The 14428-nt window shown below is 45.8% G+C and overlaps 1 protein-coding gene across 1 annotated transcript in view; it reads left to right on the top strand.

Annotated features, from left to right (window-relative positions):
* ABCA2 (ATP binding cassette subfamily A member 2) overlaps window positions 1-14428 on the top strand; it is a 689232-nt gene that overhangs the window by 230168 nt on the left and 444636 nt on the right. The window contains exon 5 of the mRNA XM_030206813.1: window positions 9344-9507. Within this exon, the coding sequence (XP_030062673.1) occupies window positions 9344-9507 (164 nt within the window). The remainder of the gene's footprint in view (window positions 1-9343; window positions 9508-14428) is intronic.

The following is a 14428-nucleotide window of genomic DNA, read 5'->3' as shown; positions in this document are numbered from 1 at the left end:
CTTGGAAAAGAGACAGCTGAGGGGAGATATGATTGAGGTCTACAAAATCCTGAGTGGTGTAGAACGAGTAGATGTGAATCAATGTTTTACTCTAACTAGGAGACACTCAATGAAGTTACATGGAAATACTTTTTAAAACAAATAGGAGGAAATATTTTTCACTCAATGAATAGTTAAATTCTGGAGCTTGCTGCCAGAGGATGTGGTGACAGTGGTTAGCGTATCTGGGTTTAAAAAAGGTTTGGAGGAAAAGTTCATAGTCTGCTATTGAGACAGACATGGGGGAAGCCACTGCATGCTCAGGGCCGCCGAGAGACTGGGCCAGGCCCCGGACAAGGCCGCCCCCGGGGCTCCCCCCACCCGAGGTCGCCGGGCCCACCTGCCACCGGGCCCTCTCTCCACCCCGGGCCCTCTGCACTGACCTTAAGCGCCTCACCTTCGAAAGCGCAGCAAGCAGCGGCAGACCACTCCTTCCTTCCGTGTCCCACCCTCGCGGAAGTTATGCAGGCGAGGGTGGGACATGGAAGGAAGGAGTGGTCTGCCGCTGCTTGCTGCGCTTTCGAAGGTGAGGCCTTAAGCTCAATGCCAGGGAAGTGACAGAGGGTGGGTGGACTAGACTGCGGCGGCGGCGCCGGGTTCCCCCCCCCCCCCCCGGAGGCCCCGGGAATTTTGTCCCCCCTGTCCCCCCCCTGCTCGGCGGCCCTGAGCATGCTCTGGGATTGGTAGCATGGAATGTTGCTACTATCTGGGTTTCTGCCAGGTACTTGTGACCTGGATTGGCCAATGTTGGAAGCAGGATACTGGGATAGATGGACCACTGGTCTGACCCAGTATGGCTGTTCTTATGTTCTTATCTGTACAGGAGCCCATTAGAAAAACCTCTGAGAGTCAGTGGCTTAGCAAGGGCGGGGCGGTGGGGGCGGTCCGCCCCGGGTGTCAGCGTATGGAGGGGTGCTCCGTCGTCTCCTGCCACACTTTTCCTGTTTTAAAAAAAATCCATCACAGCAACGCAGGCAGGCAGCGCTTCGCGTCTGCCCTGTGTGTGCTGTAAAAGCTGAAAATAGCCTCGCTGGTGTCGGGTCTTCCCTCTCGATGTCCCGTCCTCTTCTGAGGTAACTTCCTATTTCCTCGAGGGCGGGGACATTGCGAGGGAAGGCCCTACGCCAGCGAGGCGATTTTCAGCTTTTATAGCACACACAGGGCAGACGCGAAGCGCTGCCTGCATCGCTGAATGGATTTTTTTAAAACAGGTAGGGTGGTGGCAGGAGAAGAGGGCCTGTCAGCCTGGACGGAGGGGAGACGACGGGACCGGGTCAGGGGGAGAGGGGCTCAGATAGGAGAAGGGGATTGGGAAGGGGTGGGGGAGCCCAGAGGGGGCTCAGATGGGAGAGGGGGAGCTCAGAGGGTGAGAATGGGATTGGGGAGGGGTGGGGGAGCCCAGAGGGGAGAAGGGGATTGGGGAGGGGTGGGGGTGCTAAGATGGGAGAGGGGTGGGGGTGCTCAGATGGGAGAGGGGGAGCCCAGAGGGAAGAAGGGGATTGGGGAGGAGTGGGGGTGCTCAGAGGGGGCTCAGATGGGAGAGGGGGAGCTGAGAGGGGAGAAGGGGATTGGGGAGGGGTGGGGGAGCCCAGAGGGGGCTCAGATGGGAGAGGGGGAGCTCAGAGGGGAGAAGGGGATTGGGGAGGGTGGGGGAGCTCAGAGAGGTACTCAGAGGGGAGAAGGGCATAGGGGAGGGGAGGGGAGGGGTGGGGGTGCTCAGAGGGGAGAAGGGTCTGAAGCTGGAACTGGGGTCTGACAATTGGGCAGGAGGGAAAATGGGTCCATGCCTGGGGCATGTGGGAGAATGGGTCTGGGGCTGAAAAGGGGGGATGCAAGGCATGTGGTGGATGAAGAGGGCTGGAACTGGGGGCTGAAAAGGAGGGTAGTTGGGATAAGGGGGTTAGTACTGGAACTGGGGTCTGAAAAGGGGTAAGGGCTGAAACTGTGGGGACTGGGGCTTTAAAGGGGACAGGGAGAACTGGCTGGGGCTGAAGCTCGGGACTGGTGAGAGAAAAGGGCTGGGTGTGAAACTAGGGGCTGAAAAGGGGACAGTGAGAAGTGGCTGGGGCTGAAGCTTGGGTCTGATGGGAGAAAAGGGCTGGGGACTGGTGGGATAGTGGGGCTGAAAGGAGGCATGTGGGAAATGTGGGCTGGGGCTGGAACTAGGGACAGGTGGCAATAAGGGGGCTGAAAGAGGGGCCAGAGAGAGAGAGGGGACAGACCCTGGATGGAAGGGGGAGCGTGAGGGAGGGCAGACCCTGGGAGGGAGGGAGGGCAGAAGGATTGAAGGGGCAGGGAGGAAAGGGCAGATGGTGGGTGGAAGGGGGAGAGAGAAAGAGAGCAGACTGGGGCAAATGGATGGAAGGGGCAGAGATAGAGGGCAGATGTGGATGGAAGGGAGAGAGAGGGCAGACAGTGGATGGAAGGGGCAGAGAGAGAGGGCAGACAGTGGATGGCAGAGAGAGAGCGAAGACAGATGCTGGATGGAAGGAAGAAAGTGAAAAGAAGATGAGGAAAGCAGAAACCAGAGACAACAAACTGTAAATAAAATATATATTTTTATTTTTTTGCTTTAGAATATAGTTTTGTAGCTGTGTTAATAAATGTTTATAAATAGAACATGTAAATAAGGTAATCTTTTTATTGGACTAATTTTAATACATTTTGACTTAACTTTCAAAGAACAAAACCCCCTTCCTCAGGTCAGGATAGGATACTGTAACAGCACTATACTGTATTGACCTGAGGAAGGAGATTTTGGCCTCTGGAAGCTAAATGTATTAGTCCAATAAAATGGTATTATTTTATTTTCAGTATTTCTTTTATTTCTATTTGTTAATTTGTAAAGTGGTGATTGGTATTTGTTAGTTTTTTCAAATTTACATCTGCTGTCTTTATATTTTTGCACAGGTACTAGGGGACATTTTCTGTTTCTGTGGTGTTGCATTGTATGCAGAGTCTGGCATCTGGGGTTCAGTTAATTTTTGTGTAAAGGCAATTCCTTCTGCACTGCTACTTTTGCTGAAAAATCTTAAAAGCATAAGATTTTTTTTTGTTATCATAACTCAATGGACCCTTGATCCTAATTGCTCATCGTATTTCCATTTTATGAGTGTAATTCAAAAATGTGTGTATGAGTGTAAATTTAAATATTACCACCCTTGAATGAGAAGCTGCACGTCGACAAGGTCCTAATTGATGATTGTGCCTGCTCTATCTGCACAGGACCCACCTTTGATTGTAACCAAAGTTTTTGTATCTAGCCACGATTTTAGGAACCTGCGGAGTTTACCACCTAGAATGGACTCAGGGAGCCAACTGAAGATTGCACCGAGGGGATTGATTTTCCAGCTGTCATTTTTGTCTTCCAACTGTTATATTTTAATTTTTCATATGGGCTTTGTATTCCATGACCTGTTGTGCGTGGCCCTCCAAATCTGACGCTCTTTGCTGGTAGAGCAAAGTTGGAGCTCAGCTGTTCCATATGTTCATCATGGGTGGTCAATTTTAGCCCAATATTTTTTGTAGTTGGGCACCCATGGTGGCTTCTATTGTCATTTTTACTTGTGTGACCTATTTTAGCCAAATTAACAGATGGCACACCTCCCAGCTCTACCTCCACCATCTTAGAATCTGGAGCACAGCTTTTTGCCTTTTCTTTCCTCAGTGGTTTTTGAAGTCATCGCACTAATAAAAGTTGCTAATGAAGGTATCTTGCAAGGTTGGAAATGTTCCTGAACAAACTGGCTACTTTTCAAACTGAAAATTCAAGCTCGAAGGATGGATTTACTGCTGAGGGCCTAAGAGCTCATCCCATACACACCGCTCGTTAGCTGAGCACAAGTGACCTCCCAGGAGTTGCATTTGTAAGAGATACCACAGAGAAGTTATGGATTCCAATAAATCACTGGCTAACCTTTGCAATGTAGAGAAATGAGGATGGGAAAGGGATGTTTACAGGGATGTAATCTGTTTCTATCTTAGTTTGAATGTATGACCAGGAAGGAAGTTAGGAATAAGAGAGTTAGGATGGACAAGATCTAGTGTTAGGTGTATTATTGGGTCTCCCAAAAAAGATTAGTAGAAGGGTACAGTTGAACAAAGCATTTGCTAGGAGTAACTTGGAACAGGATTTTACAATCCATTAGAGAATTAAATTTAAGGTACTTGTTTTGATGTTTAGTGCCCTATGGAAAAATCTCCCAAAGTATTTGGAGGAACAATTAAGAAAGTATATGCCAAGACAATGTTTGTGATCAAGTTTAGATATTCATTTGGTAGTTCCAACAGTTCATGAGGTGAGGTGAGAGAGGTCGAGGCATAGAATGCTTTAATTATGGCCCCATTTTGTTGGAATGGGTTTCTCAAGGAGATTTGGATAGAGGGGATGTTAAATGGTTCCTTAAGTTACTCAAAATCTGGTTATTCCCATGATAATGGCACTGGGAGCAGGGCCGTGCCAAGGGTCTCTGGCGCCCCCCCTGCAGACTATCAGTTGGTGCCGCCCCCGGCCCCCCCCGGTGAAAATGATCGCTCACCACTTACCACACTGACAGGAATTGTCAGCAATATTCTTAGAAACAAATTGCTATACATTGCAAAATAAGATAGCAGATGTAAATTCTCAAAGTGGACATATTCCAACGCTAAAATGAAAATAAAATGATTTTTTTTCTACCTTTTGTTGTCTGGTGACTTTCTTTTTCTGATCATGCTGGCCAGTATCTGATTCTGCGGCTATCTGTCCTCTTAACTCCGTTTCCAGGGCTCCATTTATTTCTTTCCTTTCCTCCTTTCCTTCTTCATTTCTGGTCCTCAACTTCTGCCTATTTTCTTCATCCATATGCAATTTTCTCCTCTTTCCTTTTCCCTCATTTCATCTCCTTCATCTCTCTTCCCTCCCCTTTATGTCCAGCAGTTTCTCCTCTCTCCCTGAGCCCTGCCCTGCAGTCCATATCCATCCATGCCCATCTGTCCCCTGCCCCCTCCATTCATCCCTATCCAGCAATTCCCTTCTCATCCCTGAGCCCTACCCCTCCACATCAATCCATGCCCATTCTGTCCCTTGCCCCCTCCATTCATCCTTGACCCTATCCAGCAATTTTTCTCCCTCTTTTCCTTTTCCCTCATTTCATCTCCTTCATCTCTCTTCCTCCCTTTATGTCCAGCATTTCTCCTCTCTCCCTGAGCCAGCTCTCCCAATCCATGCCCATCCATGCTCCTCTGTCCCTGGGCCCCCCCTCCTTCACCCTATCCAGCAATTCCCCCTCTCTCCCTGAGCCCTGCCCTGCAATCCATATCCATCCATGCCCATCTGTCCCCGCCCCTCCATTCAATCCTATCCAACAATTCCCCTCTCTCCCTGAGCCCTACCCTCCCATCAATCCATGCCCATCTGTCCCTTGCCCCCTCCATTCATCCCTGACCCTATCCAGCAATTCCTCTCTCTCCCTTCCATGAACCCTGCCCTTGCATGCTCCTCTCTCTCCCCTGCACTCTGGCAACTATTCCCTTTCTTTTTTTTTTTTTTCTTTTAATTTTACCTCCGTGACCACCCGGCAGCACAGCGTCAGTGCAGGAGGCGGCGCTCCCGACGTGTCTAGCCTTCCCCTTCGCTCATGTTCCGCCTTCTTCTGACGTCAAGGAAATGACGTCAGAAGAAGGCGGAACATGAGCGAAGGGGAAGGCTAGACCGGGAGCGCCGCCTCCTGCACTGACGCTGCGCTGCCGGACGGAGGTAAAATTAAAAGTATTAAAAAAAGAAAAAGGGATCTTGCTGCAGGAGAGAAGAGAGCGCCGGCAGTTGGGCAATGGGAGTGGGAGGGTGAGGAGGTAAGCATGGTGCGGCGGCGTCCCCCAAATGACTTGCGCCCCCCTGCCATGCTTACCTCGCTTACCGTATTGGCACGGCCTGACTGGGAGAGAGGAAACTAATTGACACAGTTTATACTGAGATGATGTAATCATGTCTGTGTGGGGCTGATATTCAGCCAGCAGCATGTGCACAGTTAAAGCTTGCTGCTGGTGTGAACCTAGAAATTCAATGCCGCACCGTATCCAGCCATCGGCATTGATTTTTCTAGTTTCATTTTTGGCTGCCGGAATTAAACCAGTTAAGCCAATATTCAGTACCTAGCGGTTAATGATAGGGACGGTCATTTATGCATCATGTGTTAACTTCTAAACCTAGCACTGAATATTGGCGCTAACCGGCTAGATCGCAAATATAGGCAGTTAGCCACTAAGCACTAACTGTGAATATTCAGACGGAGAAAGCGGCCATTGTCACCAGTTAAATATCGCTGAATATCCGGGGGGGGGGGGGGGGGATTGTCTATTGTTTTATGTTTTTTTATGATTGTTTAAAATGTAAACCATTGTGAACATATTGTAATGTTGGTAATGGTGGGTTGTATACATTTTAAATAAAGAGAAAGACTGGTCTTTATGATCAGTTTTCCATTTGTTGAGGTTTGTTCTCGAGAAGAATGGCTATGGCAGTGGTAGGCTTGCTTTGAAGGAAAGAGGATCAGGATTACAACCATATGTGCTATCACCTAATTTCTAATTTACCAAACATAGCAAAAGTGACAGAATCAATAGCGATCTCTGAGCTATAGAATTTCCTGAAAATACATCACTCTTATAGATACAGCGCAGTCTGGATTCAGGCCTGGCTTTAGTATGGAAACAGTACTAGTAAGATGCACTTTGTGAAATTATGGTGGTATATTGACAAGTCTACTGAAAGTGTTGATTGTTCTTAGGCTGATGATGGATTGAAAAGGTTGGTGTTATTGGTCTTATTCAACCTATCAGCAGCATTTGATAGGGTGACCAGCATGTTCTGTTTCAGAGGCTAGGAAGCTTGGATTTGGAAGGGTGAAATTTGGGATGAATCCACTCCTTTTTTAGCAAACGTTCCTTTAAAATTGTGATAGGGAAGGAATCCTGAAAATCTAGGAAACACAGGTTACTTACAATTCAGCCAATCAGATCAGAGTCCTTAGTGTAGGACTTACTTAATGTCTGGAATTACTACCAGCAAAGGAGGTGCTGTGGAATGCAAACATTTCTGGGACAGATAAAGAAGACAATGAAGAGACATGGCTGGAGGTCTAGTAAAGTGTGCAGTGCCACAGTAGACAAGGGGCAACCATGTGGAATAGGTGAATCGGAAGATCATTATGTGCTGGTATGTTGCTGTGATTTAGAGACATACCTTTATTTTGTTACATTTGTACCCCGCGCTTTCCCACTCATGGCAGGCTCAATGCGGCTTACATGGGGCAATGGAGGGTTAAGTGACTTGCCCAGAGTCACAAGGAGCTGCCTGTGCCTGAAGTGGGAATCGAACTCAGTTCCTCAGGACCAAAGTCCACCACCCTAACCACTAGGCCAAATTCTGGTGTAGTGTCTGCTTGGTCAATGAAAAGTCCTTTAAACAATTCCACTGCACCCAGTGTGGGAACTTTTCCTCACAGCACTTTTTAACAATAAAATGTGAACACATTTATTAGAAAGCACCTACAATCGTACAGTTTGGGGTAATTTTATAAATGTTTTCCTTGTATAAAGGCCTGTCATGAATTTGGTGTAGCCATATACTTCATGCAAAAAACTATATGCACCAAAAGACTGCACATTCTTTTATGTGTGCCCCGTGTGTGGGCATTCCTGGGGGGTGTACTTTGGGTGGAGCAGAGTTGCAATATACACTTTATTTTATAAAACCACAGCTTACAATACAGCACAATTTAAACCATCTTTGGAACAGATGTAAATATGTGCATTATGAATTTGCACACTGTTAGGGCTGGTTCTGGGTGCCTATTTCATAAAGGCACATAGGTGCTTATGTTGCCTTTGTAAAACAGACTAATAATAGACATCTTTTTTGGACTTTTCTCGTAGATGCCCTATTATAAACTTATGTCTTTAGTGTATTATAACAAGGTAATGCTTTTGGCAGTAACTCTAACAGGTGAATTTTCGAAAGAGAAGGATGCCCATCTTCCGACACAAATCAGGAAATGGGCGACCTTCTCTCAGGGTTGCCCAATCGGCATAATGGAAAGCCGATTTGGCGCCCTCAACTGCATTCCATCACGGGGAGACCAAAGTTCCCGGGGGCGTGTTGGCAGTGTACCAAAGGCGGGACAGGGGGGGTGCTTAAGAGATGGGTGTCCTCGGCCGATAATGGAAAAAGAAGGGTGTCCTTGACGAGCATTTGGCCGACTTGGTCCATTTTGTTTCACGACCAAGCCTCGAAAAGGTGCCCGAACTGACCAGATAAACCACTGGAAGGAATCAGGGATGACCTCCCCTTACTCCCCCAGTGGTCACCAACCCCCTCCCACCCTAAAAAATTAAAAAAAACATTGATTTCCAGGCTCTGGCCAGCCCAAATGTCGTACTCAGCTCCATCACAGCAGTATGCAGGTCCGTGGGTGCAGTGCAGTTCAGGCAGCCGGACCCAGGCCCATCCCCCCTACTCTTACACTTGTGGTGGTAAATGTTGAGCCCTCCAACCCCCCCCCCAAAACTCACTGTACCCACATGTAGGTGCTCCCATAAGGGCTATGGTAGTGGTGTACAGTTGGGGGAGTGGGTTTTGGGGGGCTCAGCACACAGGGACGGGAGCTATGGACTTGGGAACAATTTAGGAAGTCCACTGCAGTGCCCCCTAGGGTGCCCGGTTGGTGTCCTGGCATGTCAGGGGGACCAGTGCAGTACGAATGCTGGCTCCTCCCATGACCCAATGCCTTGGATTTGGTTGTTTTTGAGATGGGCGTTTGTGGTTTCCATTATCGGTGAAAACCGAGGTCGCCCATCTCTAAGGTTGGCGATCTCAACATTTAGGTCGACCATCTTTAAGGTCGACCTAAATGCTGAGATTTGGGCGTCCCCGACTGTATTATCAAAACGAAAGATGGACGCCCATCTTGTTTCAATAATACGGGCTTCCCCACCCTTTCACAGCGCTGTCCTTAGAGATGGGCACCCTTAGAGATGGTTGTCCCCGTTCGATTATGCCCCTCCACATGTCTCATTCTGTATGTTTAAGGTGACAGAGTACTTATTAGCATTAACCACAAGATGCACACAACCTAGCCCTGCCTATTGTGGCTTTTGATGTCTCAATAGAGGACTGATGATTGACTTTATAGAAGATATGATAAGAGAAGTTGCTCACCAAATGTTCCTCTTTGGTCTCCAATGAATCTTCATTTGGAAGATGATCTATTTGAATTTTTTATATAGGCTTTTTGTGATTACACCCTTCTCTTCTCCTCCTACCCAGGGTTACTCAACTGCTAGAGCGAATCAATGAAGTGGTAGAGGAAAGTAACCTCTTCGACCCAGATCGTCCAAACCTGGAGGAAGAACTTGAGTCCCTCCGATACCACCTGGAGTCCCTCAGCAGTGACCCTAACTCTATGGAGAATCATTTCAACAGCCAAGAAGGTAAGAGACACCAGCCTCTGATCCAAGTTTTTCAATGTTTTGTTTGGATTAGGAATTGGTTATTGGATAGAAAACAGAGGGTAGGGTTAAATGGTCATTTCTCTCAATGGAGGAGGGTGAACAGTGGAGTGCCACAGGGATTAGTACTGGGACTGGTGCTATTTAACATATTTATAAATGATATGGAAATCAGAACGAGTGAGGTGATTAAATTTGCAGATGACACAAAACTATTCAAGGTTGTTAAAACTCGTGCAGACTGTGAAATATTGCAGGAAGACCTTAGGAAATTGGAAGACTGAGTATCCAAATGGCAAATGAAATTTAATGTGGTCAAATGCAAGGTGATGCACATTGGAAACAATAATCCGAATCATAGTTACCTGATGCTAGGGTCCACCTTGGGGGTCAGCAACCAAGAAAAAGATCTAGGTTTCGTTGTAGATAATACGCTGAAATCTGTTCAGTGTGTGATGGCAGCCAAAAAGCAAACAGGATGCTAGGAATTATTAGGAAAGAGATGGTGAATAAGACCAAAAATACTATAATGCCTTTATATTGCTCCATTGTATGACCTCACCTTGAGTATTGTGTTCAGTTCTGGTCACCGTATCTCAAAAAAGATATAGCGGAATTAGAAAAGCTTCAAAGAAGAGTGACCAAAATGATAAAGGGGGTGGAACTCCTCTCATATGAGGAAAGGCTAAAGAGATTAGGGCTCTTCAGCTTGGAAAAGAGACGGATAAGGGGAGATATGACTGAGGTTTACAAAATCCTGAGTGGGAGATATGATTGAGGTTTACAGAATCCTGAGTGGTGTTGAACGAGTAGAAGTAAATCAATTTTTTATTCATTCCAAATGTACAAGGACTAAGGAACCCTCAAGGAAGTTACATGGAAATACTTTCAAAACAAATAAGAGGAAATATTTTTTCATTCAATGAATAGTTAAGCTCTGGAACTCTTTGCCGGAGGATGTGGTAACAGCGGTTAGCATATCTGGGTTTAAAAAAGGTTTGGACATGTTCCTGGAGGAAAATTCCATAGTCTGCTATTCAGATAGACATGGAGAAGCAACGTTTTGCCATAGGATTGGTAGCATGGAGGCCCTGATGCTAGGCAGAGCAGTCTGCCTTAATCACTGCCACTGTCAGCAATTGAGGCAAGTTTAAAGGACCTGTAGGAGGGAGATGAGGGACAGAAACGTGACTGAGGGTCATTGGGAGAAAGAGAGATGTTGAACCGGGGAGAAAGAGGGAGATGGAGATATACTGGAGTAGAAAGGGGGGTTGGAACTGGAGAGAGATGGTGGTGTACTGGACTTAGGGAGGGGGAGAACTGGAGGAGGGTGGAGATGTGCAGGAACGGAGGGGGGACTGTGGAAAGAGATAGAGATGTGCTGGAACTGGGAGGGGGGACTATGGAGGAAGATGGAGATAATGGGGGAGGGGACCTGGGAGGGAGAAGGAGATTTGCTGGACCTGGGGGGAGGGAGGGAAAGAGATGGAGATATACTGGAACTGGGGGGGAGGGTGGAGGGAGATGGAAATATGCAGGACCTGCTGGATATGGGAGCACAAGATGGGAGAGTGAGATACAAGACTGAGGGAGGGAGAAGACGGAGACCAGTTTGAGGGATGGGATGGGGATGGGAAGAGAGACACGCGAACCCATAGATGGAGAGAGGGAGTTCTACCAGACCATGAGTAGAAGCTGACCAAAATTCAGTTTTGGATTCAGATTTGGCACCAAAACCGACCCAAAATCTGAGGACATTTTCTGCTGAAACCAAAATGCCCCCCACCCCCACCCTCTCCTGGCCTACCTTAGCAAGCCTTGGTGTTCTAGTGGCCTCTTCAGAGGCAGGAAGGAACCCCACTCTTTCCTTCCTGCTTTTCTGCCCATTGCCGCTGCTGCTTTAAAATGACTGCCGAAACTTCTAGCAGCAGCCTCGCAAGACTGCCATGGGAGGTGCCGGCAGCCATATCAAGATTGCTCTTGCTTATGCCGGTGCCAATCTCAATATGGCTGCTGGGACCTACCGTGGCAGTCTCGCTACAGTTCGATATATCAGCCACCTTTGATGTGGTGAACCATGATCAACTGTTGAATAGGCCTAGTCAGATTGGAGTGAGTGGTACTGTTTTGAAATGGTTTAGTGAGTTTTTACAGAGGAATATATACAGTGTAAGAAAGGATTCTAAGAAATCCTTGCAGTGGAATGCAGATTGCAGAGTTCCTCAAGGGTCACCACTGTCACCTTCTTTGTTCAACATCTATCTAAGTACAGTGGGAACAGTTCTGTCCACCTTGAAGCTCAAGAAAAGTGTGAAGATACTATGACTTTCTTAAGGGAGATTGTCATCAAAACCGATAACTGGGCTAAAGCTAATTTTCTGAAATTGAATAGACTAAAGACTAAGGTTGTTTGGAGATTATGAGAAGCTGACAGCTAAATGTTTGGAATTGGGTACAGGTGAGAAACTACTGATTGAGGACCACTCAAAAGTGTTGGGAGTCATGGTTGATTCAGGCTTAAGTTTTGAATCACATGTGAAAGCTTTATCAAAAAAAAGTTTTACCGATTACGGCAGCTGAAAGCAATTTGATCTAAATTACACCCGGATAAGGTTAAAACAGTGGCACAGGCAATCCTGATTCAATACTTAGATTATTGTAACTTGCTATTTGGGGGTCTTACTAAAAAACTGTTACAAAATTTCAATTTCTGCAGAATACCGCAGCAAGATTGATTTACAGCCTGGGAAAGTATGAAAGAGCATCCCCGCTGTTGAAGGAGCTACATTGGCTTTCTGTCTCTTTAAGGCTGAAGTTTAAGCAAGCATGTATGATGTACAAAATGCTGTATGGAGATGGATCTGGTAGACTAATTATTTAGATTTCCCATCATCTTTTTCCTCAGGTAGATTGGAACCCTGTTTGAAATTAAATTATCCATCTTTTAAGGGTGTTCAGAAGAAACCATTGCTAGAGTGTTCCTTTTTACATCAGAGAGTTAAGCTTTGGAACGGACTGCCTTTAGAAATTTGGAGAATAACACAGTACTATTCCTTCAGGAAAGCATTAGTCTTTTTTGATGAGAAAGATGTTTTTTAGTTTCTGAGAAACTTCCTAAAACTGTAGTTGATGAGAAAGATGCTTTTTAGTTTCAATATATTAGATATTCAACTGTAATTAATGTATGAGATGTGCAATTGATGAGAGATGTTTTTTATTTTTAGTGTAAATGTATTAAATTCTCATGAAGACTTATTATTTGAAATCCACTTAGAATCTCTTTTGAACTTAGCGGAATTTAAGAATCATATTGCATAGCAAGGCTGCTGTGGGAAGTCTCAGCAGTCATTTTAAAGCCGCAGTGGCTGTGGGAGCAGGCATGAAAGAGTGAGGTTCTTTCCTGTCCCCAAAAAGGCCACTGGACTACCAGGGCTTGTTAAAGTAGGCACGGGGAGGGCCTACTGATGCTAGGGGGTGAGACGGTGCTATTGCAGTAATCTTAGATGCTATTAAAAGTGTGAAGTAAAATAGCACAGGCGTCTGTGTCAAGAAATGAACGTATAGTTCTAATAGATTGTAAGGAAGAAAAACAAGAGCGTACTACGGAAGAGATTTGACTGGCTAAAGAAAGTTGATAATCTAGAATAACACCCAGATACCTAAGAGAATCAACCAATTTAAGAAGAACATCCTGAATAGATGAAGATAGTGAAGGATATGAAGTACTTCCCGTAACCCATAGTGCTACTGATAGGAAGGGTTTAGTACAGGTGGTTAGATGATATTCACAAATCAATAGAATCCAAGCAAGATTGAACAGACAAAAGATTGGGTGATAAGGGATCTTGAAACAGAAACACCAGAAGAATATCGGCAGCAGCATAAATATAGTACCCTCAAGCCGCAGACTGGCATAGAACCTCAAACACTTGATGAGCCGTCAGTATGATCTGCTAATGCAGAAAAACAATATTTTCCACAAATTTTGAGGAAGAAATGGAACATAAAGAAATTGGGTCTGTAATAGTAGGGGCCAAGCCGTATTAAGGGAGGTTTCTTCAGACCACTGGGTGAATGAATACTAATAAACTTTGCAAGATCAGGATAGACCCTGTAGATAAACTATTTTTTTTACCGGAGAAAGAATAAAAGGAAAGAGGACCATGTTTAGAGATACCAATCCAAGAACGGGGAACCCATCACCCAGAGAGCATTGAGTCTTACTAAGAGATGCAAAAACTCTATTAAGTTCAGAAAGCGAAGGCAAATTGAGTTAGACTAAATCGAATTCAGAATAGTTCTGGGACATAACAGAGGCAGAGGGGAAGTTAACGAGGAGAAGAGGTAATAGAGGAAGATAGCCCAGAAGAGCTACTAGAGTGCAGTTGGAGAGACAGATTTACAAATAGTAAGGGTTTTTGGTTCAAATGTAAATGTGAAATTCTCTGCTAACAGAGAAGCAGGAACAGAGTGAAGGGGACTGAGAGGAGAGATTTTTCGAGTAACCGAAATAAGGTCTGAGGCTGATTAGGTGAATTACGAACAGGATTAGAATAATAGTCCTTGTGGACCCTTTTTAGTTGATTGCGGTAAAGAGTCAAAGATTGATGATAGCATAAATTACTAGAAGGGGAACAGGATTTGTGCTAAGCTCTCTCAGCATGGCGGAGCTGACATCTTGTGAGAGGTAAGTTACCATAGATGAGGTGGCATTACAGCATGATAAGGAACAAAAGAACTGACAGTAGTATGAAAAACAGTGTCCCAGGTTTCTGATTTGGCCGTTATTTATTTATTTGTTGCATTTGTATCTCACATTTTCCCACCTATTTGCAGGCTCAATGTGGCTTACATTATCACGTCATGGCGATCGCCATTTCCGGAGCGAGAGATACGTGGTATT

Source organism: Microcaecilia unicolor, chromosome 6, assembly GCF_901765095.1.
Source record: "Microcaecilia unicolor chromosome 6, aMicUni1.1, whole genome shotgun sequence".
NCBI classification, from domain to species: domain Eukaryota; kingdom Metazoa; phylum Chordata; class Amphibia; order Gymnophiona; family Siphonopidae; genus Microcaecilia; species Microcaecilia unicolor.
This window is presented reverse-complemented; position numbering and strand designations above follow the sequence as displayed.